Source organism: Salmo salar, chromosome 04 (genome assembly GCF_965601325.2).
Source record: "Salmo salar chromosome 04, fSalSal1, whole genome shotgun sequence".
Lineage (NCBI taxonomy): Eukaryota > Metazoa > Chordata > Actinopteri > Salmoniformes > Salmonidae > Salmo > Salmo salar.
The window spans coordinates 85,411,409-85,438,188 of NC_138294.1; the positions used below are offsets into that span (position 1 = coordinate 85,411,409).

The 26,780-nt window shown below is 41.6% G+C and overlaps 2 protein-coding genes across 4 annotated transcripts; both read right to left on the bottom strand.

Moving 5' to 3' along the window:
* Positions 1-2,441: 2,441 nt before the first annotated feature.
* LOC106603907 (hepatitis A virus cellular receptor 2 homolog) lies at positions 2,442-6,032 on the bottom strand. Of its 2 annotated transcripts, none has more exons than XM_082974769.1 (7): positions 5,679-6,032; positions 4,795-5,130; positions 4,523-4,585; positions 3,690-3,766; positions 3,441-3,552; positions 3,165-3,198; positions 2,442-2,978 (listed from the first exon to the last, which is right to left on the bottom strand). In XM_082974769.1, exons 1-7 carry the CDS (start codon positions 5,740-5,742, stop codon positions 2,894-2,896), a joined length of 771 nt encoding a protein of 256 aa, XP_082830895.1. In that variant the 5' UTR covers positions 5,743-6,032; the 3' UTR covers positions 2,442-2,893. The 2 variants fall into 2 exon arrangements, with proteins under 2 accessions (XP_082830895.1, XP_045573338.2); XM_045717382.2 differs by having other exon boundaries at positions 5,435-6,029.
* A 151-nt stretch (positions 6,033-6,183) lies between these two features.
* On the bottom strand, positions 6,184-26,202 carry LOC106603908 (hepatitis A virus cellular receptor 1 homolog). Of its 2 annotated transcripts, XM_014198132.3 has the most exons (10): positions 26,127-26,202; positions 25,830-25,913; positions 16,046-16,198; positions 15,397-15,622; positions 14,958-15,296; positions 14,742-14,816; positions 14,556-14,617; positions 14,376-14,463; positions 14,259-14,295; positions 6,184-6,992 (listed from the first exon to the last, which is right to left on the bottom strand). In XM_014198132.3, the coding sequence occupies exons 4-10, from the start codon at positions 15,443-15,445 to the stop codon at positions 6,857-6,859; spliced, it is 786 nt and encodes a 261-aa protein (XP_014053607.1). In that variant the 5' UTR covers positions 15,446-15,622; positions 16,046-16,198; positions 25,830-25,913; positions 26,127-26,202; the 3' UTR covers positions 6,184-6,856. The 2 variants fall into 2 exon arrangements, with proteins under 2 accessions (XP_014053607.1, XP_045573336.1); XM_045717380.2 differs by lacking the exons at positions 6,184-6,992; positions 16,046-16,198; positions 25,830-25,913; positions 26,127-26,202 and adding an exon at positions 10,202-10,492 and having other exon boundaries at positions 15,397-15,604.
* Positions 26,203-26,780: the final 578 nt, after the last annotated feature.

Consider the following 26,780-nt stretch of genomic DNA (forward strand, 5'->3'; position numbering starts at 1 on the left):
TGTCTGTCTGTCTAGTCCTGTGGCCAGGCTCCCACTCTCCAATGGGGCACAGACTAGTTGTGTGGCACATCCTGTCCCTGTTCCCCACTTCCCTTCATGTGGTTCCATGGTTGATTCTCCACTTCCCTTCATGTGGCTCCATGGTTGATTCTCCACTTCCCTTCATGTGGCTCCATGATTGATTCTCCACTTCCCTTCATGTGGTTCCATGGTTGATTCCCCACTTCCCTTCATGTGGCTCCATGATTGATTCTCCACTTCCCTTCATGTGGCTCCATAGTTGATTCTCCACTTCCCTTCATGTGGTTCCATGGTTGATTCCCCACTTCCCTTCATGTGGCTCCATGATTGATTCTCCACTTCCCTTCATGTGGTTCCATGGTTGATTCTCCACTTCCCTTCATGTGGTTCCATGGTTGATTCCCCACTTCCCTTCATGTGGCTCCATGATTGATTCTCCACTTCCCTTCATGTGGTTCTATGGTTGATTCTCCACTTCCCTTCATGTGGCTCCATGGTTGATTCCCCACTTCCCTTCCTGTGGCTCCATGGTTGATTCTCCACTTCCCTTCCTGTGGCTCCATAGTTGATTCTCCACTTCCCTTCATGTGGTTCTATGATTGATTCTCCACTTCCCTTCCTGTGGCTCCATGGTTGATTCTCCACTTCCCTTCCTGTGGCTCCATAGTTGATTCTCCACTTCCCTTCCTGTGGCTCCATGATTGATTCTCCACTTCCCTTCATGTGGCTCCATAGTTGATTCTCCACTTCCCTTCCTGTAGCTCCATAGTTGATTCTCCACTTCCCTTCATGTGGTTCCATGATTGATTCTCCACTTCCCTTCCTGTGGCTCCATGGTTGATTCTCCACTTCCCTTCCTGTGGCTCCATAGTTGATTCTCCACTTCCCTTCATGTGATTCCATGATTGATTCTCCACTTCCCTTCATGTGGTTCCATGGTTGATTCTCCACTTCCCTTCATGTGGTTCCATGATTGATTCTCCACTTCCCTTCCTGTGGCTCCATGGTTGATTCTCCACTTCCCTTCCTGTGGCTCCATAGTTGATTCTCCACTTCCCTTCATGTGGTTCCATGATTGATTCTCCACTTCCCTTCATGTGGTTCCATGATTGATTCTCCACTTCCCTTCATGCGGCTCCATGGTTGAGCGTTGATTTATCTCCCATCTCTCAGTGGCGGCTGCTGCTGCTGCTGCTGCCCACCTGGGAGCCTGATGCCCAGGAGACCTGGCTGCCTGATCTCCTTACGGTAACATGGCTGTGTTTCTGCTGATGAATCTGAGGAGCAATGTTTTTGATTCACATAATTCACATAGTTTTGCCACTGAGGCTTTTGAGATCACTCTGATCTGACACATCCAGACAGGAGTTCAATTGGTCGGTATGGCTGTCACAATCACAACCCACTGGGCACAGACGTCAATTCAATGTCTATTCCACGTTGGTTCAATGTCATTTCATTGAAAATAAGTGCGGGACAACGTTGATTCAACCAGTGTGTGTGCAGTGGAAATGAACTGGATGATAGTAGCCAGATCTGGCAAACATTATAGATTCAACAATGAATCATAAAAACGTTTTATTAGGTGAGTATCCTCAACTGTCATACAAAAGTCTAACAGAAGTGACTTTAGGAGATTTCATGTTCATGGCAAAAGGAAGCATATGGGAATGTAAAAAAAAAAAATGCTGTAAGCTAAGAAAAATATCCCTAGGGTGACACAAATCCTTCAGTTTTGACATAAATTTGACAGGGAGACAAACTTGCACAAACAATGATAGCCTACGAAAAGCTCAGTTAAGACAGTGCTGCCATCATGTGGGCAGAAATAATATTGCATTGCATTTAGTCATGTCCTGACTCCTGATGCTAAATCAAGCTGATCAAGAATTTACTACCACTGTCATCATAAAACATGTATAAAACTCATAAAGGAGACCATTTATTTATCTTTAAAATAAGTGGCTATGAATCAGAATTTATCAGGAGAATTTTGCATACATCAAATTTCCCTCTCTCATTATGCTTCTGCCTTTGTTATAAAAGAGAGACGACTAAAGGATCTTTGTGCTCTGTTTTGACAGGTGAGTAGTCTCTAGAAACACTAATAGGGGCGGCAGGTAGCCTAGTGATTACGAGCGTTGGGCCAGTAACCGAAAGGTCGCTTGTTTGAATCCCTGAGAGAAATCTGCCAAGGTGGAAAAATCTTACGTTCTGCCCTTGAGCAAGCTACTAAGCACCAAAAAACAACTGTTCCCATTGCGTTAATCATCATCAAAGTGGTGCCCCCCCCCCCCCCCCCCCCCACCGGCACCTCTCTGATTCAGAAGTTTTGGGTTAAATACGGAAGACACATTTCAGTTAAATGCATTCAGTTGTGCCTAAAATGTTGAATCATGAACAAAATGACTTGTTGGGTTTACTTTTAGGTTGTTGTTGTTTTTATTAGAAAGAGGCATAAGTTAGACCAATACTGTGCATCTACAAAACATCACACCACTACATAATAACAATATATAAAAAAGTGAATCCATTTTACACAGGGGGAAACTCCCGTAGATACCATAAGTGAAAGTAGAGCCTCTGAGAGGTGATCATTCTGAGGCAGCTGTCAGGCTTCAGTGATCCGTCCAATAGATGGCTGTTAAAATGATAGTGAGGACAGCCAGACTGATGTCTGTGTGTCACAGTGTGGGTGCGTACCCATAAGGCACCCTGTTCCCTATTCCCCAGCTACCTGGTCATGCAATATATAGGGAACAGGGTGCCTTACGGGACGCACCCACTGTGACACACAGACATCAGTCTGGCTGTCCTCACTATCATGTTGACAGTTGTCTATTAGTCAGATCAGTGCTCTGGCCCTTCCACCCTAGTCCAGAGTATAGATGTTCTCCTCCACAGGTCTCCTCATGCGGATCTCATAGATGATGTGGGGCGGCTCTTTGGCTGACAAACTAGAGTGACACAACATCATCATGCATTGATCATTCCTAATCAATGATAAGTAATTGGCCTAATTGTAGCCTATACATTCTTCGTTCATTTATATGTCAAATTTGTCTTTGTAACAAAATGTTTATGTTTTGTATTTTCAATCATATGTCTACATGTCAGTCGTGCTTTTTCATGTGTTTGCTTACCAGCCTGTCTTTAAAGCTCTTCTGTGAATCCCTCCTAGAGAAGAAAATAAATAGTTGAAATCAATTCAAATCAAAGTTTATTCGTCAATATGCATAGGAGGATACAGCATATTCAGCACATTGTACACACTACAATGAAATAATTACTCTTAATTAGTTAGTGGTAATACACTTTTATATGGGCAAACATTTCACATCACAGCAAGATGTCTGAATACGTGAGCATTACCACACTGGGCTTTTCTCGACAGAGGATGTGAGTTTACGGTTACATACGTTTAAACCCCAATATGACCAAGGCCCCCATTATAAGTAGGAGTAGACTGAGGGAGAGAGAGAGCACTGGGATGTTGATCTGGAGAGAGAAGCTGGGAAGAGGCTCCTCTATCTGCTTACAGAGCACAGAGAGAAGAACAAGGGTTAAACTCTTGGAGGGATTCGTTAGGCTTTCATATAGTTTAAGGGTGAGTGATGTTTGGTTATATGCCAGTGACGTTACTATATAGTAGTATATAAAATACTCACACGTGTTTGCGAAGGGAAAACACTGGTGTTCTGTCTTGGAATGGCTAGATGTGATGATTCAACAGCCCTCCAGTGTTCTACAAAGGGAGAAACCTCACAATGAAGATGTGGAAGGATGGTAATCTCTCACTTGGCAGGACATTCTGACATTCAATCACCCCTGAGACGTCCTCAACCACTGCTGCTTGATTCTCTCGAAATGAAAACTGTAATATCAACACTTGGCCCATCCCTTTGTGGTTTCTGATGAAATACACAGAGGACTGCATTGCACTGAGCAGCACAATGTGATTCAAGATAATACTGCATAGAAAACATGTGTTTAAAATGTTTGAGGCTCTTTGTGATTAAACAGCCATAGAAAAGGAATTAGAATCTTGGTCTGAAACTATTCTCTGAGAAGGGTGTCCTCATTTTGGAAATGAAAGTTTGTAAGGCACAGAGAACTGTTAACATCATTTTTCTCCAATGGTAAGCACATTCAGAAACTTTGCGAGTTCCAGGGAGTTTGATCATTGATGTCATAGACCTGGTAGTGTGAATGAAGGGTAAATGTTGAAATAGGCCGTTTTCATTCCCATCTCATTAGGATTTCTTCATTTATAACCACACATGAATCATCATTATGATGATTAATGCAACCCAAGAGGCTAGTCGGTCAAGCCTTGGTTCCTCTAGGGTTCACATGAGATTAATACAATCTATTTATTGTGTATCTTTGATCTATTTATTGTATATCTTTGATCTATTTATTGTATATCTTTGATAGGAAATACTCATCTCACATACATCAGGGTCCCATGAGTTCACCCCTTTCTCTATAATACACTCACCTGTGGTAGGAGGAGCTTCTGTAACATGTACAGTGATGCTTGTTGGCGTAACAGTCACCGGAGCTAAGAAAACAATTCACAAATTCAAAACATACATTTTGGGAGAGTGAATTGCATTATAGGCCAGTTTTGAGTTAATTATGTGCTATACAGCAAATAGGGCCGGCGTGTTTTTTGTGGACGAGAAAGCTAGAAAGACTAAGTTCATTGATTCCCATTGTTGGCCAAGAGTGTAAAGTAGTGAAAATAAATTATATCTCGCCACAAATTACCTTTCATGACCCTTAAGTTTTGAATATTTTTTTTGTCGTTGAAAATGCCATCTATGTCCACTCTGCAACAGTATGGCCCACTGTCTGTCCGCTTGACGTCGAGAATTCCCAAGTCCATTTCTCCCGCGAGGACATCACCTGCCAGTCTGTACCTGTCCGACACCTTGGAGATGACGCCATGTTTGTCTGTCTGCGCGAGGATGTTGTTGCACCAGAACGTGCCACATTCTCGTCCCCAGCACACGCGGCTCAAACCCAAACGGCTCACTGAATATTGACAGGACAATGTCGCAGTAGCACCTTCCATCACCTTGAATGCTGACACTGAACACCTGGCTGTTGAGCGGAGGAAATGAACACTGGTATGACAAGGCTATTTCCTCCTTCCCGAGTTCCATACACATCTTAACAACATCCCAAGGTCGACTACGAAACGTTCTACATTTTGCCTCAAGTTTTAATCAAAGGGCTATATTTTGTAGCTTGCTATAATTAAAGTAAAAGTATGGTAGTCTTCGAAACAGTAGGCCTATGTAGGTAGGAAACACTAATACACAGTCATGTCAAATAACTCAAAGTAACACCGAAACACATTATTGTATGAAAACTGCCATGTCTAACGTTGAACAGTTAGACCTACTCAATGTAGCTGCGGACAGGACACCTTCAGCCAAGGCCAAAGCTGCCAACCTGTCCAGAACAAAACCGTTGGAGACCTGTGGCACACTAGTAGTAAACAAAGGACACACAAAGACTGAGGCTGTTTCTGTGGTGTTAGTCAGATTATGTGGCGGGGCATCCAACTCAAACTACACCCATTGTACCCAATCATTCAACAGCCTAAACTCAAATTATTTGTACTGTTTTAGATAACGTTTCCTTGCCTGAAAATGTTAGGAGGACGAGGATCCAACGGCGGGGGAAAAACGGTCCAGAACTAGCAGCCATCTTGTATATCCAGTGTGTAGGAGTGGAGGGTGTGTGCTGGGAACGGGCAGGGTGGCGCAGAGACAGGGCATCTGAATGGGCAGCTGTGTTCTCGGGGGGCCACTGCTTGTGACATCTCCAGGCAGGACAGCCAGAGCCACTGTGACCCCTCTGCTAACCTCCTCCCATGGCAGGGCTGGGAGCGGAGAAAAGGCCCATTGTTGATGGAATTTTTATCTGCATATACCAGAGTAAACAAACTGCATTGATGATTTAGGAGGCTCATCTCCCAGGGTACACAGTGTGTTTTTAAAAGCTAACACGTAGCCAAAGATTATGACTTGCTCGGGCTAGCCAGTGCCCAAATTCCTTAAATTGATGCTGTAAGGCTTCTAGTAGTTTATAACAATGTATTAGTGGAACAACAATTGTGTAGCGAATGAATAATTAGACACATTAGAATTTCAAGTTAGAATTTTTATTATCATGCAACAGGTTGGGTTTGAACAAGACTATATACACCGCAAAATTGGGTAAAGGAGACCATTTTCCGAAGAATGTCTCGGTTATGTGTGACTTTTCACTGCCTTTGTATGCCTGGGTGATGTTGCAGATGGGTGTAGCTAAATGTCCTGGTTAGAGGACATGAAGGGAATAGAAAGCCATAGCACACTTTCTGCTAAGTCATTGCTTTTCATTGCATCAGGCATTAAAGCTGATGGCATTTTTTCTTTTGTCGCTTTTAGGCTATTACATAAAAAAATTATCTGGTCATCATAATCAATTGAAACATACAGTGTTATCAAATCCAATGAAATGTAATTGGTCACATGCACATGGTTAGCAGATGTTATTGCGAGTGTAGCGAAATGCTTGTGCTTCTAGTGTTAGTGCTGAATACACATAGGGAGCCATATTAGTAAGGCCCTTTTTTTCAAATAAACCTTTCAATAACACAAATCAACTGTTTTGCTTCACTTATCAGCAAAACACTACTGATTCTGTAGTAACTTTTGTCTTGTCTGGCTGAATCATTAGCCTATAAATCAACCTCAGCCTTGTAACACAGAGCTACTGCACTATGCACTGCAACGTGTTAACAGCATGAGCGTGGTGGTGAAGTGTCCGTGCTTCGTCAGTGGATATCCTCATAGTCGTCTCTCTCGTTGTCCTCTATCTGATAGACGTTCTCTACAGCCGTCTCTCGAGTGTGCAGGCCCAAGCTGGACACTGAGTTTCTGTACAGGACTGAGCCGCCAGAGCGCTGTGGTCTGATAAAGGAAAGACCAGTAAATGCAGAGCTAAGCTAAGCTAATGCAGAGCTAATACTGTATTGTCCTTCTGCATTATACTGCTTAGTTTCTGATCCAGTTGAATTTATGCTGAGAAAAGTTTTGGAGTGTTGGTGTAAAATCTGACATAGCAAATAAAGTTGGTATTGATTTTATTTATTTAGGACAGGCCTACTTGTTTTGTACAGTATTGAGAATCCCATATATTCTTCAGCTGTGATGTTTCACAAAACGTTTGGAACCTTTCTATTCTCATCGTTTCTACAGATTGTAAATTAAAGATACACATTTTAGGTACGAGTATTATTATATTATTGATCGATTGACTATGACTTTTCACATCACCCAGCAGTGCTATTCGCAGAGTTAACTCCAGGTAAATGTTGCAATTCTTCAGCCATTCCTGAACCTGCGACCAAAAACTAGAATCCGGCGTCATTTTGGGTATCAGTTCATAAACCATGTGCCATGGAATCAGTATATCGAACATCTCTTCCCATCTGGTTTTCACTCTATATGATACAGCTGTCAGATTTTTGGTTCCTAAATGAAACTGCTATACTCTCCCCCTTCCACTTGCTTCTTCTATTTTTGCGGTAATGATGCAATTAGCTGGTTGTAATTTTGGATAGAGCAGACATTTCCATATATTTTTTTAGCTGCACATATGACATAACTCCACCATTCCTATTTATGACATAATTTACAAAGATTATACAGTTTTAAAAATAATGTTTTTTTAATCAGTTAGTATATTTGAGTTTAACTATAATATGTGTTGTAATATTTGTTCTGTCTTTTCTGGTGGATTAAAATGAAACTGCAACCAAATTTCAATGGCTTGTTTTAAAATAGTGATATGGACTGGATCTTTGTATTTCAGGAATAATGAAAGCAGACATTCTTGTTGAGTATCTGATAATCTACTATTTATATAGGAGTGGTTAAAACATGCTAATAATGGTCCTCTGAGTATATCAATAAAGGTTTGGTATACTTCAACTGGTACGCCATCCAGCCCTGAAGTTTTCCCAGCCTTAAAGGCTTTAATTGTGTCACGTCCTGGCCAGTATAAGGGTTAATTGTTATTGTAGTTTGGTCAGGACGTGGCAGAGGGTATTTGTTTTATGTGTTCCGGGGTGGTGTTTTGGTAAAAGGGTGTTTGATTTAGTATTTCCGGGTTTTTGGTTTATGGTCTATGTTTATGTATTTCTATGTGTAGTCTAGTAAGTGTTTTTCTATGTAGAGTTAATTGGGGTGGACTTCCAATTGAAGGCAGCTGTGTGGTGTTGCCTTTGATTGGAAGTCCTATATTAGTTGGGTGTGTTTGTCTGTGTGTTTGTGGGAGATTGTTCTGTGTTTAGCCTTGTGCCTGGCCAGACTGTCTGTATATCGTTCGTTCACTTGTTTTGTTATTTTGGTGTTCATTTTGGGAAGTTAATAAACGTCAAGATGAGCGCACACATACCTGCTGCGTTTTGGTCCTCCATTACCGACGAAAACCGTGACAAATTGCATCAAGTTCATCCTCTAATTTGGCTTTCACATAAGTCTTTCTGTACAGCTGTTAATTTTACATTATTAATAGAAAACAAATCCTTGCAATTAACTTTCGTTAGTGGAAATGGAGGAGGCTGAAACGAAAACATGTGCTTAAAGTACTTTGCTTCCTCTTTCAAATGATCGTTTGGTGAGTCATGGGTGACTCCGTTATTTGTAAGTTGCAGTAAATTAGTTTCAGTAAATTACTTTCAGTCAATTATTTTTGGTAGCGTTTCTATGCTGAAGATTAAAAAATAATTTGGTGCATTTTTTCCAATATCCAGTTTGCTTTATTTTATAATATATTCCACTTTATCTTTCTTGAATAAGTTCCTCCATTTATTTTAGATACAATAAGCGGTCTGCTGTACGTATGTTATGTCAGAAAAAGTCAGTTATAAATTCTTCTGTCCTGGTTAAAAACAACTTGTCATCCAATAGGATTTGATTAAATTTCCAATTTCCTCGCCCACGTGGAAATGCTGTAAGAGTAATGTACATTGCATTCAGAAAGTATTCAGACCCCTTTACTTTTTCATCATTTTGTTATGTTACAGCCTTATTCTAAAATTGATTAAATAGTTTCCCCCCCCTCATCAATCTACACACAATACCGCATAATGACAAAGCAAAAACAGGTTTTTAGACATTTTTGCAAATAGAAAAAAAATAAAAATACGGAAATATCACATTTGCATAAGTATTCAGACCCTTGGCTCAGTACTTTGTTGAAGCACCTTTGCCAGCGATTACGACCTCAAATCTTCTTGGGTATGACGCTACAAGCTTGGCTCTGTCAGAGTGACCATCGGGTTCTTGGTCACATCCCTGACCAAGGCCCTTCTCCCCCGATTGCTCTGGCGGCCAGCTCTAGGAAGAGTCTTGGTGGTTCCAAACTTCTTCCATTTAAGAATGATGGAGGTCGTTGTGTTCTTGGAGACTTTCAATGCTGCAGGTACCCTTCCCCAGATCTGTGTCTCGACACACAATCATGTCTCGACGCTCTATGGACAATTCCTTCGACCTCATGGCTTGGTTTTTGGTCTGATATGCAATGTCAACTGTGGGACCTTATATAGACAGGTGTGTGCCTTTCCAAATCATGTCCAATCAATTGAATTTAGCTGGACTCCAATCAAGTTGTAGAAACATCTCAAGGATGATCAATGGAAACAGGATTCGCCTGAGCTCAATTTCAAGTCTCATATCAAAGGGTCTGAATACTTATGTAAATAAGGTATTTCTGTTTTTTGTTTTAAATAAATTAGCAAAAGATTGGGGTATTGTGTGTAGATTGGTGAGTCACATTTTGTATCTAATCCATTTTAGAATAAGGCTGTAACGTAACAAAATGTTGAAAAAGTCAAGGGGTCGGAATACTTTCTGAATGCACTGTATGTCCAAACTACTGAGCTACAGAAACCACTCTATATGCCAATTATTTGATGGTCTGACCGCATTCTGTCATCTATCAACACAGCGAGAAAATCTGTACAGTACCAGTCCAAAATTTGGCCACACCTACTCATTCAAGGGTTTTTCTTTATTTTTACTTTTTTCTACATTGTAAAATAATAGTGAAGACATCAAAACTATGAAATAACACATATGGAATCAATGTAGTATCCAAAAAAGTGTTAAACAAGATTCTTCAAACTAGCCACCCTTTGCCTTAATGACAGCTTTTCACACTCTTGGCATTCTCTCAAGCAGCTTCACCTGGAATGCTTTTCCAACAGTCTTGAAGGAGTTCCCACATATGCTGAGCACTTGTTGGCTGCTTTTCCTCCACTCTGCAGTGCAACTCATCCCAAGCCATCTCAATTGGGTTGAGTTTTGGTGATTGCGGAGGTCAGGTCATCTGATGCAGCACTCCATCACTCTCCTTCTTGGTCAAATAGCCCTTAAACAGCCTGGAGGTGTGTTGGGTCATTGTCCTGTTGAAAAACAAATGATAGTCCCACTAAGCGTAAACTAGAGGGGATGGCGTATCGCTGCAGAATGCTGTGGCAGCCATGCTGGTTAAGTGTGCCTTGAATTCTAAATAAATCACAGACAGTGTCACCAGTAAAGCACCCCCACACATCACACCTCCTTCTCCATGCTTCATGGTGGTAACCACACATGCAGAGATCATCCATTCACCTACTCTCCATCTCACAAAGACACGGCAGTTGGAAACAGAAATCGCAAATTTGGACTCATCAGACCAAAGGACAGATTTCCACCGGTTTAATGTCCATTGCTCATGTTTCTTGGCCCAAGCAAGTCTCTTCTTATTATTGGTGTCCTTCGGTAGTGGTTTCTTTGCAGCAATTCAACCATGAAGGCCTGATTCCCGCAGTCTCTTCTGAACAGTTGATGGTGAGATGTGTCTGTTACTTAAACTCTGTGAGGTGCAATCTGAGTTGCAGTTTATTACCGATTTCTGAGGCTGGTAACTCTAATGAACTTATCCTCTGCAGCAGAGGTAACTCTGGGTCTTCCTTTCATGTGGCGGTCCTTATGAGAGCCAGTTTCATCATAGCGCTTGATGGTTTTTGCGACTGCACTTGAAGAAACTTTCAACGTTTTTGAAATTTACCGCATTGACTGACCTTCATGTCTTAATGTAATGATTGCCTGTTGTTTCTCATTGCTTATTTGAGCGGTTCTTGCCGTAATATTTGGTATTTTATCAAATAGGGCTATCTTCTGTATACCACCCCTACCTTGTCACAACACAACTGATTGGCTCAAACGCATTAAGAAGGAAAGAAATTCCACAAATTAACTTTTAACAAGGCACACCTTTTAATCGGCAGGTAGCCTAGTGGTTAGAACATTGGACTAGTAACCGAAAGGTTGCAAGATTGAGTCCCTGAGCTGACAAGGTAAAAATCTGTCTTTCTGCCCCTGAACAAGGCAGTTAACCCACTGTTCCTAAGCCATCATTGAAAATAAGAATTTGTTCTTAACTGACTTGCCTAGTTAAATAAAGGAAAAATAAATACAATTGAAATGCATTCCAGGTGACTACCCCATGAAGCTGGTTGAGAGAATGCCAAGAGTGTGCAAAGCTGTCATCAAGGCAAAGGGTGGCTACTTTGTAGAATCTCAAATATAAAATATATAACACTTTTTTGGTTACTAAATGATTCCATTTGTGCTATTTCATAGCTTTAATGTCTTCACTATTATTCTACAATGTAGAAAATAGTACAAATAAAGAAAAACCCTGGAATGAGTAGGTGTGTCCAAACTTTTGACTGGTACCCTGTTAGGGCTAGGGGGCAGTATTGACACGGCTGGATAAAAAACGTACCCGATTTAATCTGGTTACTACTCCTGCCCAGTAACTAGAATATGCATATAATTATTGGCTTTGGATAGAAAACACCCTAAAGTTTCTAAAACTGTTTGAATGGTGTCTGTGAGTATAACAGAACTCATATGGCAGGCCAAAACCTGAGAAGATTCCATGCAGGAAGTGGCCTGACTGACAATTTCTTCCCCTTCTTGATTATCTCTATCCATTACAAAGGATCTCTGCTGTTACGTGACACTTCCTACGGCTCACATGGGCTCTCAGAAGGCGGCAAAAAGCCGAATCGTGGCTTTGCAGGCTCTGGCTGAAAAAAAGTAGCGCGTTTGGGTAGTGGCTGGTTACAGTACTGTGAGACTCAGGCGCGTGCCCGAGTCGACCGAATGCTTTGTTTTCTTTCCTCTGTTTACCTAAACGGAGATTCCCGGTCGGAATATTATCGCTTTTTTACGAGAAGAATGGCATAAAAATGGATTTTAAACAGCGGTTGACATGCTTCGAAGTACGGTAATGGAATATTTAGAATTTTTTTGTCACGAATTGCGCCATGCTCGTGACCCTGATTTACCATTTCGGATAGTGTCTGGAACGCACGAACAAAACATCGCTATTTGGATATAACGATGGATTATTTTGGACCAAACCAACATTTGTTATTGAAGTAGCAGTCCTGGGAGTGCATTCTGACGAAGACAACAAAGGTAATCAAACTTTTGTAATAGTAAATCTGACTTTGGTCAGGGCTAAACTTGGTGGGTGTCTAAATGGCTAGCCGTGATGGCTGGGCTATCTACTGAGAATATTGCAAAATGTGCTTTCACCGAAAAGCTATTTTAAAATCGGACACCTCGATTGCACAAAGGAGTTCTGTATCTATAATTCTTAAAATAATTGTTATACTTTTTGTGAACGTTTATCGTGAGTAATTTAGTAAATTGTTAGTAAATTCCCCGGGAAGTTTGCGGGGGTATGCTAGTTCTGAACGTCACATGCTAATGTAAAAAGCTGGTTTTTGATATAAATATGAACTTGATTGAACAAAACATGCATGTATTGTATAACATAATGTCCTAGGTGCGTCATCTGATGAAGATCATCAAAGGTTAGTGCTGCATTTAGCTGTCTTCTGGGTTTTTGTGACATTATATGCTTGCTTTGAAAATGGCTGTGTGATTATTTTTGGCAGGGTACTCTGCTGACATAATCTAATGTTTTGCTTTCGTTGTAAAGCCTTTTTGAAATCGGACAGTGTGGTTAGATTAACGAGAGTCTTGTCTTTAAAATGCTGTAAAATAGTCATATGTTTGAGAAATTGAAGTAATAGCATTTCTAAGGTATTTGAAAATCGCGCCACGGGATTCAACTGGCTGTTGCGTAGGTGGGACGAATTCGTCCCGCCTAGCCCAGAGAGGGTACTGTATATCTCACTCGATCAGGATATTTAAGCCTCCGCTAGTTCCAATATATCTATGATATTAGTGATTTCCTTAAGTGCATGAGGGTGTTTGTAGTGTGATTTTCCTTTACGGTCCATTGAGGTATTTAAAACCGTATTATAATCTCCCACCATAATAATAGAGTCTTGTATTGCTTTTAGGCTAGCTGAATATATATACATACTTTTAACAGAAGCATGGATCATCATTATTTAGACCATACAGATTAATGAGGCTAATCTGTTTATGGTCCAATAACATATTTAACATAATCTACTTTACAAATCTGTTATCTGTTTGGACAATTTGCTTATTCAGATGAAAATTATTGTTCATTAATAACATCACCCCTTTTAAGTGTCTTTGCCCATGGGAGAAGTATACCCCCCCCCCCCCCCCCCCCCAGTCCCTTTCCCCCAAAAAATCAAAAATTGTTGAATGATTTTCCTGTAAACAATAGATTATTAGATTATATTCCTTCAATTTTACCCAGGTAACACTGATCATCTTGTCTTATTATCTGCTAAACCATTACAATTATAACTGGCTCTACTTATTTCACCATTTATCATAATGAGATACACATTTAAATTCTATTTATCATAATATATGTTTGTAAACTTACCATTAAAAAGTACCATAATGATTGAGTGTCCATATAGCTGTACCATGTTATTTGCACTGCTACTGAGTAAACCTCCAATTGTTCTCCACTATTCCAGCCACTAAAGCCTCCTTATTGTTTCACTTCCTCAATCTGTTGTGGTCTTGGGTCTCACTAGTCATAATTACAGTATGACCTCACAGACATTTACCATAGACCTAATGGTTTTGCTAATTAGGCCTACATGTGCCATGGGTAGATATTGCACAGTTATTCAGTCATTCTCTTGGCATATTGTGGTGATTCAAATACTGAGTCAGTTGGAAGAGTTATAGTAGTTATGATAATAGTCTACTTACATTTGGAGTACCGTAGCAATTCTTTCCCATCGTTTTCCTGCAATTACATCAGTAAGATGTTCATCGAGAGAATAACTTCTTATTATACAGGCAAAGGTATAGATGGTGTGTACTTACTCATGACGAGTACAGACACAATCCCCACGCCTGTCAGAACAAGCAGAATGGACACCAGGATCACAGCCAGGTCGTGACCTCTCGTCTCCTGTAGACATCACAGATTCATATCAGTTAAAACGGCATCTCACAGCAGTGTTTCGTATCTTTGCAGGAATTGCAGTATGTTGTCAAGCTTACCGATTCTGATTTGCTGTAATCTAGCGTGGATGAATACTCAGTAGATATTGTGGTCACAGGACCTACACAATGAGGAAGTAAAAGTATGTTGTTTTCACGTGTAAGAATAATACTGCAATAAAAAACAATATAAAATAAGACTTCTATGGACTGACATCATGTTGTTCTGTAGGCTGTGTTCCATACCGTGGTTGTGGTTGTCCATGGTCTGTGCGGTTATGGTCACATTGGCAGATGTCTGGGATGTTGTCGGGACAGGTGCTGAAATCAGACAGTAGAAAAATACTAACTGCTCAGCTTGAACGAGTATAAATGCTGTGAAATCATAATATTCCTTAGTAGGCTCACAATTCTCATCTGATAAGCATCAAGCTATATCCTGGCATGTTGTGCGTTCTTTACCTTTCTCAATGGTCAAGCTGACATGATATTTCTCATCATTGAACCATCCAGCGTACTGCACTCGACATCCATAAATTCCAGAGTCGTTCTCTGTGATATTGGAGATGGTTAGAGTGACATCCCCCGTCTTCAGCTCACCCAATAACTGATACCTGACTGACGATCTACGTGTCACTTCAGATCCATCAGTTGAGATGATCTCGTTGTCACAGCCACCAGAGCTCGGTATGGTTCCTTTCCCCCAGCAAATGTGTTGCAGACCATGAGATTTGGCATCATATTTAAATGGCAGAGTGATATTCTGACCCTCAATACCAATGACTTGACTGCATTCACTGACTGAAAATGAGAGAGAAGTAGTGAGAACTGAATTTTAATTTTGAATCCTATTCATTTACTTATTAACCAGGCTAAAAGAGATATATCGAGTATCACTAACCTGAAAGAAGACAGAGGAGAAACCAGCCTGAAATGCAGCGAGTCTCCATGATCGGGTTATGTCACTTTCTCATTCTCATGTGTCAGGTCTTTAATAAACTCAAATCAACTCGCCTGGTCACATGACTTCCTCTCCTTCACAAATAATGACAGCTGTTTCCTTTGCGCTCAGAGAAGCAGAGGGTCAGTGTTCTTCTGTTTTACCCTTCCAAATAATGCACACAGACCTGCACACGTTTTAGGCAAGTTCACATAATTCATCATTAATTGAAAATAAATGAAATCCAGTGTATGATTGTATGAAATACATCCACAGGTACACCTCCAATTGACTCAAATTATGTCAGTTAGCCTACCAGAAGCTTCTAAAGCCATGACAGAATTTTCTGGAATTTTCCAAGCTGTTTAAAGGCACAGTCAATTTAGTGTATGTAAACTTCTGTACCACTGGAATTGTGATAAATGAAATAATCTGTCTGTAAACAATTGTTGGAATAATGACTTGTGTCATGCACGAAGTAGATGTTCTAACCGACCTGCCAAAACTATAGTTTGCTAACAAGAATTTGTGGAGTGGTTGAAAAACGAGTTTTAATGACTCCAACCTAAGTGTATGTAATCTTCCGACTTCAACTGTATGTTTGGATCACCTTATATGTCTGTAAGAGCTTCATAGTTCTGTCGATCTGCATGGTGTCTTAAGTCCTCTCACATGGGTTCTTTCACTGGGGTGTTCCTGCTGCAGACGCTGGGGGAACTGGCAGGTTCTCCTCTGGTACGGCTATTCCTTGACAGTCTCCGACCTAGAGATGCACAGTGGCAGTGCATAGAAAGAGTGAGGTGGGGGCAGACAATGTTTCAACAGTCATTATTAGTAATGGCCCAAGATAGCAGACCTGGGTTCAAATACTATTAGAAATCTTTCAAATACTTTACTTTAACCTTCCTGGAGTTTCAGGTGAGCAGGATGTTTCTATTGGTTTCATTGCAACAGGCAAGCTCAATCAAGCACAGATATTATTGGTATGAGAATGGCGCAGCCGTTTTACGGGCTCCTGACCAATTCTGCTATTTTGTTCGTTTTTTTGTACTGCTCGTCACTCTTTTTGTACATAATGTTTTCGCCATCGTTTCTTATTAACAAAAATAGCTTCTGGACATCAGAACAGTGATCACTAACATTGATTTGTATGAAGATTTCTACGAGTCGGAGACGCAGGACATACTGCTCCCCCCGGACCAGGCCCTAATCCCTGAGACTCAGAAAATAAAAAGGCGGCGTGAGTGAGGCCGATGTGCGGGCACCCTGACAAAACTAAGTCGGTGAGTAGATAAACCGCCTCGACTCTCCAATCTATTGGCGAACGTACAACCACTGGAGAACAAACAGGATGAGCTCCATTCGAGACAATCCTATCGACGGGACCTGAAAAACTGTTATATCCTATGTTTCTCAGAGTCGTGGCTGGGACATGGATAATATACATCTAGCTGTTTTTTCTATGCATCAGCAGGACAGAACGGCAGAGTCGGAAAAGCTCAATGGGGGAGGTGTATGTCTCTTTGTTAACATTATACAATATTAAGGAAGTCTTAAGGTTCTGCTCGCCTGAGTTAGAATACCTCTTGATAAGCTGGAAACCATACTTTTTACCAAGAGAGTTTTCATCAATATTTTTTGTAGCTGTCTATTTACCACCACACCACGATGCTGTCACTCGCACTCAACGAACTGTATAGGGCCATTATGCAAACAAGAAAATGCTCATCCAGAGGCGGCGCTCCTAGTGGCTGGTGATTTTAATGCAGGGAAACTGAAATTCGTTTTACCTCATTTCTAGCAACATGTCACCTGTGCAACTAGAGGTAAAAAAACTGTAGATCACTTCTCCTCCACACACAGAGACAAATACAAAGCTCTCCATTGCTGTGCATTTGGCAAATCTGACCATAACTCTATCCTTCTGATTCCTGCTTACAAGCAAAAACTCAAACAGGAAGTACCAGTGACTTGCTCAATATGAAAGTGGTCCAATAAAGCGGATGCTATACTACATGACCATTTCTCTAGCACAGACTGGAAAATGTTCCAGGATTCATCCGATGGCATGGAGGAGTTTACCACATCAGTCAGGTCAGTCAGTGCCTTCAGAAAATACCCCTTGACTTATTCCATATTTTGTTGTGTTACAGCCGGAATTCAAAATGTATTAAATATATTTTTTTAAACACATATATATATCACACACACACACACACACACACACACACACACACACACACACACACACACACACACACACACACACACACCAGTGTTTAATTGCTAAATTGTAATTACTTCGCCACTACGGCCTATTTATTGCCTTACCTCCTTAATCTTACCTCATTTGCACACACTGTATATAGACTTTTTCTCTATTGTGTTATTGACTGTATGTTTGTTTATTCCATGTGTAACTCTGTGTTGTTGTTTGTGTTGCACTGCTTTACTTTATCTTGGCCAGGTCGCAGTTGTAAATGAGAACTTGTTCTCAACTGGCCTACCTGGTTAAATAAAGGTGAAATTAAAAAATTTAAAAAATAAAACACACACACAATACCCTATAATGACAAAGTGAATACATGTTTCTTGGAATTTTTCCAAATTGAATGAAAATGAAATACAGAAATATCTCATTTGAATACAGCACCAGTCAAAAGTGTGGACACACCTACTCATTCCAGGGTTTTTCTTTATTTGTACTATTTTCTACATTGTAGAATAATAGGGAAGACATCAAAACTATGAAATAACACAAATGGAATCCTGTAGTAACCAAAAAAGTGCTAAACAAATCAAAATATATTTTATATTTCAAATTCTTCAAAGTAGCCACCCTTTGCCTTGATGACAACTTTGCACACTCTTTAACACTTTTTTAGTTACTACATGATTCCATTCCAATGTTTAATTGCTGTATTGTAATTACTTCGCCACCATGGACTATTTATTGCCTTACCTCCCTTATCTTACCTCATTTGCACACACTGTATATAGACTTTTTCTACTGTATTATTGACAGTATGTTTGTTTATTCCATGTGTAACTCTGTGTTGTTGTATGTGCCGAACTGCTTTGCTTTATCTTGGCCAGGTCGCAGTTGTAAATGAGAACTTGTTCTCAACTAGGCTACCTGGTTAAATAAAGGTGAAATATATATTTTTTAAAAGTGTTATTTCATAGTTTTGATGTCTTCACTATTATTCTAATAAGTTGGTGTGTCCAAAATTTGGACTGGTATTGTAAGTATTTACACCACTAAATAACCTTTGGCAGTGATTACAGCTGTGAGACAATCTGTGCAAGTCTCTAAGAGCTTTGCACACCTGGATTGTACAATATTTGCACATTATTCTTTTAAAAATTCTTTAAGCACTGTCAAGTTGGTTGTTGATCATTGCTAAACAGCCATTTTCAAGCCTTGCCATAGATTTTCAAGTAAATTTAATTCAAACCGTAACTAGGCCACTCAGAAACATTCAAGGTCGTCTTGGTAAGCAACTCCAGTATCTATTTGGGCTTGTGTCTTAGGTTATTGTTCTTCCTGACAGGCCAACCCCAGGTGGTGAGAGTATGCAACGACATATCCACCACGCTAACCCACAACACGGGGGCCCCTCAGGGGAGTGTGCTTAGTCCCCTCCTGTACTCCCTGTTCACCCACGACTGCGTGGCCGTGCACGACTCCAACAGCATCATTAAGTTTGCCAACGACACGCCGGTGGTAAGCCTGATCATGGCGATGGTGATGAGACAGCCAATAGTGAGGTCAGAGACCTGGCAATGTGGTGCCAGGATAACAACTTGTCCTTCAACATCAGCAAGACAAAGGAGCTGATCGTGGACTGGTACCCAGTGTATATAGTCAGGTTATCATTACTCATTGTGTATTTATTATTACTTTTATTATTACGTGTTTTACTTTTCTATTATTTCTCTATTTCTTTTCTCCATGCATTGTTGGGAAGGGCCGTAAGTATGCATTTCACTGTTAGTCTTCACATGTTGTTTATGAAACGTGACAAATAAAGTTTGAGTTGAGTATTTGAAATGATTAGGGGTCCTAGCACCAAAGGTCTGGGACCGAACATTGTGTATCAAGGGGGGCTCTCTTCTGGTCTTGTGCTAGGACCTTGAAACGCTTCTTGGAGATTTTATTTCAAATAGTATTTGTACCCAGGTCTGCAAGATATTAACAGTTACAGAATCCTACTCAGCTGTCCCACACTGATTGAATAAGAAAATAGATACACTGAGTGTACAAAACATTAAGAACAACTTCTTAATATTGAGTTGCACCCCCTTTTGCCCTCAGAACAGCCTACATTTTTTGGGGCATGGACTCTACAAGGTGTTGAAAGTGTTCCACACCTGGATTCACTTGTTCAGTCTGTCATTGAAAGAGCTAATGTTGTGCAAACTCAGTGTATATGAATACAAATATTTATATTACCACTCACTGAGAACAGAACAGGGATTAAAATGATTGCTCCTACTCTGACTGTGTTTCCCACGTAGACTTCCAGCATGTTGTGGGTTTAAAGTGATGGTTTTCTGCCCTGCACATCACAAATTCTTACATCTCAATACAGTACCAGATGGAATCGCTGTATAGAAGCATGCTTTCCCGATTCTGAATTGCTTTAACGTGGTGTGGATCTGTTTGAATACACCGTAGAATGTGTGGTCATGTGAGAAATTACAAGTATTTCACATGTAACAATAATACTGCCAATATGAACAAAGTAAGACTTCTTTGTCTGATGTTAGTCTCTAGGCCGTAGTTTTACCTTACCTCTCTCAATGGTCAAGATGACATGATATTTCTCATCATTGAACGATCTGGGTACATGCACAAGACAGCCATATCGTCCAGAGTCGTTCTTTGTGATATTGGAGATGGTTAGAGAGACATCCCCCGTCTTCAGCTCACCCAATAACTGATACCTAACTGAGATGGCGCCGACAGAGATGGTTGCCTCGCTTCACGTCCTTAGGAAACTATGCAGTTATTCGTTTTTTATGTATTATTTCTTATATTGTATTGAAAATCTTAAGCGTTATTACATACAGCTGGGAGGAACTATTGGATATAAGAGCGACGTCAACTTACCAACATTACGACCAGGAAAACAACTTTCTAGAAGCGGATCCCTTGTTCAGACCTCCACCCTGGACATGGGTTCTAATCCCAGCGGCCAATCCAAAACAACGTCGTTGCCGCAGGAAAGGCAGACGGAGCGGCCTCCTGGTCAGACTTAGAAGGCGAGCACACCATCCACCGCTTCCGAGCCTACTACTCGCCAATGTCCAGTCTCTAGACAACAAGGTGGATGAAATTAAGGCACGAGTTGCCTTCCAGAGAGACATCAGAGATTGTAACATTCTCTGTTTCACGGAAACATGGCTCACTCGGGATATGTTGTCAGAGTCGGTACAGCCACCGGGTTTCTTCATGCGTCGCGCCGACAGAAACAAACATCTCTCTGGTAAGAAGAAGGGCAGAGCTGTATGCCTCATGATTAATGACTTATGGTGTAATCATAACAACATACAGGAACTCAATACTTTTTGTTCACCTGACCTAGAATTCCTTACAATCAAATGCCGACCGCATTATCTTCCAAGAGAATTTACTTTGATTATAGTCACAGCCGTGTATACCCCCCCCCCCCCCCCCCCCCCCAAGCAGATACCTCGACTGGACTCTATGTAAACTGGAAACCATACAGTATAACCTGAGGCTGCATTTATTGTAGCTGAGAACAAGCCCAAATTCTACCGGCACATTGATTGTTGCACCCGCTCGAGCAAAACATTGGACCACTGCTACTCTAACTTCTGCGATGCATACAAGGCCCTTCCCCACCCTCCCTTCGGCAAATCTGACCATGACTCCATCTTGTTACTCCCCACCTATAGGCAGAAACTAAAACAGGTCGCGCCCGTGCCTAGGTCTATCCAACGCTGGTATGACCAATCGGATACCCCGCTTCAAGAATACTATGATCACGTGGACTGGGATATGTTCCAGGTAGCCTCAGACAATAACACCGACGTATACGCTGACTCGGTGAGTGTATACGCTGACTCGGTGAGTGTATACGCTGACTCGGTGAGTGTATACGCTGACTCGGTGAGTGTATACGCTGACTCTGTGAGTGTATACGCTGACTCGGTGAGTGTATACGCTGACACAAATACTGTGGGCTCTCCTTCAACGTGGCCAACGTGAGTAAAACATTTAAACATGTTAACCCTCGCAAGGCTGCCAGCCCAGACGGCATCCCCAGCCGCGTCCTCAGAGCATGCGCTGACCAGCTGACTGGTGTGTTTACGGACATATTCAACCAATCCCTATCCCAGTCTGTCCCCACATGCTTCAAGATGGCCACCATTGTTCCTGTTCCCAAGAAAGCTAAGGTAACTGAACTAAATGACTACCGCCCCGTAGCACTCACTTCTGTCATCAAAGTGCTTTGAGAGGCTAGTTAAGGATCATATCACCTGCACCCTACCTGATAGCCTAGACTCACTCCAATTTGCTTACCACCCCAATAGGTCCACAAACGATGCAATCGCCATCACACTGCACACTGTCCTATCCCATCTGGACAAGAGGAATACCTATGTAAGAATGCTGTCCATTGACTACAGCTCAGCATTTAACACCATAGTACCCTCCAAACTCATCATTAAGCTTGAGACCCTGGGTCTCGACCCGACCTGTGCAACTAGTTCCTGGACATTCTGACGGGTCGCCCCCAGGTGGAAGGTAGGAAACAACATCTCCACCCCGCTGATCCTCAACACTGGGGCCCCACAGGGTGCGTTCTCAGCCCTCTCCTGTACTCCCTGTTCACCCATGACTGCGTAGCCATGTACGCCTCCAACTAAATCATCGAGTTTGCAAACTACACTACAGTGGATGGCTTGATTACCAACAACGACAAGACAGCCTACAGGGAGGAGGTGAGGGCCCTCGGAGTGCGGTGTCAGGAAAATAATATCTCACTCAACATCAACAAAACAAAGGAGATGATCGTGGACTTCAGGAAACAGCAGGAGCACCCCCCTATCCACATCGACGGGACAGTAGTGGAGAAGGTAGAAAGTTAAGTTCCTCCGTGTACACATCACAGACAAACTGAAATGGTCCACCCACACAGACAGTGTGGTGAAGAAGGCGCAACAGTGCCTCTTCAACCTCAGGAGGCTGAAGAAATTTGGCTTGTCACCTAAAATCCTCACAAACTTCTACAGATGCACAATCGAGAGCATCCTGTTGGGCTGTATCACCGCCTGGTACGGCAACTGCACCGCCCTCAACCGCAAGGCTCTCCAGAGGGTAGTGTGGTCTGCACAATGCATCATCGGGGGCAAACTACCTGCCCTCCATGACACCTACAGCACCCGATGTCACAGGAAGGCCAAAAAGAACATCAAGGACAACAACCACCCGAGCTACTGCCTGTTCACCCCGGTATCATCCAGAAGGCAAGGTCAGTACAGATGCATCAAAGCTGGGACCGAGAGACTGAAAAACAGCTTCTATCTCAAGGCCATCAGACTGCTAAACAGCAATCACTAACATAGAGAGGCTGATGCCAACATACAGCCTCATTTCACTGACCACTTTAATAAATTGATTTAATAATGGTATCACTAGTCACTTTAAACAATGCCACTTTTATTTATTTATTTTTATTTCACCTTTATTTAACCAGGTAGGCCAGTTGAGAACAAGTTCTCATTTACAACTGTGACCTGGCCAAGATAAAGCAAAGCAGTGCGACAAAAACAACAACACAGAGTTACACATAAACAAACTTTAATAATGTTTACATATCCTACATTACTCATCTCATATGTATATACTGTATTTCATACCATCTATTGCATCTTGCCTATGCCGCACAGCCATCGTGCGTCCATATATTCATGTGTACATATTCTTATTCCATACCTTTAAATTGTGTGTATAAGGTAGACGTTGTGAATTTGTTAGATTACTTGTTAGATATTACTGCACTGTCGGACTAGAAGCGCAGGTATTTCACTACACTCGCATTGACATCTGCTAACCATGTGTATGTGACCAATAAAATTTGATTTGATTTGAGGAGCTACTTATTTACATCATTTTAGATGACTTCATTGTTACAATCAACAGAGGTCGGTATGGCTCCTCTCCCTCAGCATATGGCTGATACACCATGAATTTTTTACATGACCCACAAAACATAAGACTAAGGAAACTGCATTCACTGGCTGGGAATGCAAAGAGACTTTCAATTGTAAATGATTAATGAACTTATTATTAACTTGATAACCAGCTTAAAGGAGACGGGGCCATCGTGCATCGCTTACATGAAAGTAGACTTTGGAGAAACCAGCCTTAAATGCAGCGAGTCTCCATGATGGGGTGATGTAAAGTTAAAATGAGGCTGAGATGCAAAAATATACTTCATTTAATTCCATGCTCGAATTAATGCAAAAAGTAAAAAAAGACCTAATAAAAAAAAATGAGAATGTGGATAAGATCAGGACGCATATTACTGTAGCTCCAGGTATAAACGGGGCGTCAGATGTGTGTCAGATCACTTCTTTCCCATCTGCTGTCAGTTGTTTCCCATGCAGTTGTTTCCCATGCAGTTGTTTCCCATGCAATCAGAAAGGCAGAGGAGGTGTGGTTTCTGACACAACCAAGAGGTTAAAGCGCGAGGCTAAACTTCTCCCCTGTTTTGACCCTACAGCTAGTTTCACTTCTATAATAATATTGTGCATATAATTAACTGTTTTCTCTCGTCAATTTTGTGGAAGGACGCAGTCTACCACTTTGTTTAGAATCAAGTCTCAGGGACAAACCTTCTCTTAGGTAATATTTATTTACATTTAATAACAAACAATGCACAGTAAGCAGAAATAATGAGTCACCTCTTTCACTTCCACTCTGAGAGACAAACTGTTGAAATAGCTAAATTTATTGCTGCCAATATTAGCCCCTGAACAAAGAGTTGTTAAAGTAGAACTCAGAGTAGACAGTTTCAACTCATGCATTGAGCTAATGCCCGAATTGAAGAAGACAAGTAACATATTCATATAATGATTGAAGGAAAAAAATAGTAATTCTTCTGACTGTTTAAAAATGCTTCACCATTCACTGAGAAGCAGTGCTAGGATCAAAGCAGGGATGGAGACGATTGCTCCCACTCTCACTGTGTGCCCTATGTACCATTCCAGGGATGGAGACGATTGCTCCCACTCTCACTGTGTGCCCTATGTACCATTCCAGGGATGGAGACGATTGCTCCCACTCTCACTGTGTGCCCTATGTACCATTCCAGGGATGGAGACGATTGCTCCCACTCTCACTGTGTGCCCTATGTACCATTCCAGGGATGGAGACGATTGCTCCCACTCTCACTGTGTGCCCTATGTACCATTCCAGGGATGGAGACGATTGCTCCCACTCTCACTGTGTGCCCTATGTACCATTCCAGGGATGGAGACGATTGCTCCCACTCTCACTGTGTGCCCTATGTACCATTCCAGGGATGGAGACGATTGCTCCCACTCTCACTGTGTGCCCTATGTACCATTCCAGGGATGGAGACGATTGCTCCCACTCTCACTGTGTGCCCTATGTACCATTCCAGGGATGGAGACGATTGCTCCCACTCTCACTGTGTGCCCTATGTACCATTCCAGGGATGGAGACGATTGCTCCCACTCTCACAGTGTGCCCTATGTACCTTTCCAGGGATGGAGACGATTGCTCCCACTCTCACTGTGTGCCGTATGTACCTTTCCAGGGATGGAGATGCTATGTTCTGCTGTGGGTTATAGTCATTGTTTTTTGTTTCAGGCATTGTGGTTGAAGAGAAAGTTGAAATAGAAAATGTATTTGCATAAGATTTGCATTTTGCAACATAAAAATAAATGTTTATGTACAATATTCTGTTTGTATGTATCCTTAGCTTTGGCACATTTTGGATATGATCCACTTCATATCCCACTACTGTACCTTGATTCTCTTGACAAGACCTATTACAGAGGCCTGTAGTGCAGTCATAAAGGGTGGCAGGTAGCTTAGCGGTTAAGAGCGTTGGTACAGTAACTGAAAGGTCGCTGGTTTGAACCCCCGAGCTGACTAGATGAAAAATCTGTCAATGTGTCCTTGAGCAAAGCACTTAACCCTAATTGCTCCTGTATGTCGTTCTGGATAAGAGCGTCTGCTAAATCTTCCAAAAAAATTAAAGTAAATTTTGCAAAGACAGAAAGATCCACTATATCTCAGACTGTATTGTTGTTATTTATGATCTGAATGTGTAACACAGGTTTATCATCTTCATAATGATAATGATAGTGGTGGTGTTAAGGTCACATACCTTGCCTGCTCCTCTCTGGTGTGAGACAGTGGGTGTGCTGGGGCAGTTATCTGCTGGCGCAGTTGGGACAACAACAACATATTTCTGTTTAAAAGCACATCAAATAAGGTGACGTTACAGATGTTTTCAAAATTATAACTATGGGTCTTTATAGGCTTGTTGTTTCTGGAAAAAGTACGTATTTTGCATAGTAGCAACGGCTCTTAATGTAACGAAATAATCATTCATGATTTCACATGCATCAACGAATCAGAAGCCACACCTTTTATATTCACGATTACAGTTGTATATTCTCACCTTGTCGAACAATTAAATGAACAGTGTGCGTCAGGTCATTGAACAGTTCTGGTAGCTCCACGCGGCAGTAGTAGAATGCAGTCTCCCTCTCTGGCGTTGTAGATAGTGAGAGAGACATCTCTCTGCAGCTCCCCTGGTAACCTGGTAACCTGTGTCTGTAGGACGTGCTGTAGGTCACCCCTACTCTACTAGTATCGATGACTGCGTTCTCACAGCCGAACAGAGATGGCTCTGCCCCTCTCCCCCAGCACACCAGGGTCCCAGTATCATACCTGCAGGGGAAAGATACCGTCCTCCCTGCAACATCAACCACTGTCTCCATAACGCCCTCACACACTGCGGGCTGGAAATACACAATAACACATGTTAAATGGGACTTCAACACCAGTCAAACAGAAGAGTGTGTAGAGATTTCCTTGTTTTTGATAGATTTGTTTTACCTAACTGTGGTTAATGGAGAGTGAAACAGACAGGACTTACATGTTAACAGAGAGACTGTGAGGAAGGTATTAACTTAAAACTATTACCTATAGACAGCATTGTCGTTGTGTTCTCTCAAAGGCTCTCAAAGATCTGTATCACAGTCAATAGGATGTGCAAATCAAGCCTCAAATACCGCACCACTTCTCTGGCATCGCCCACAAGCCTTGCCAA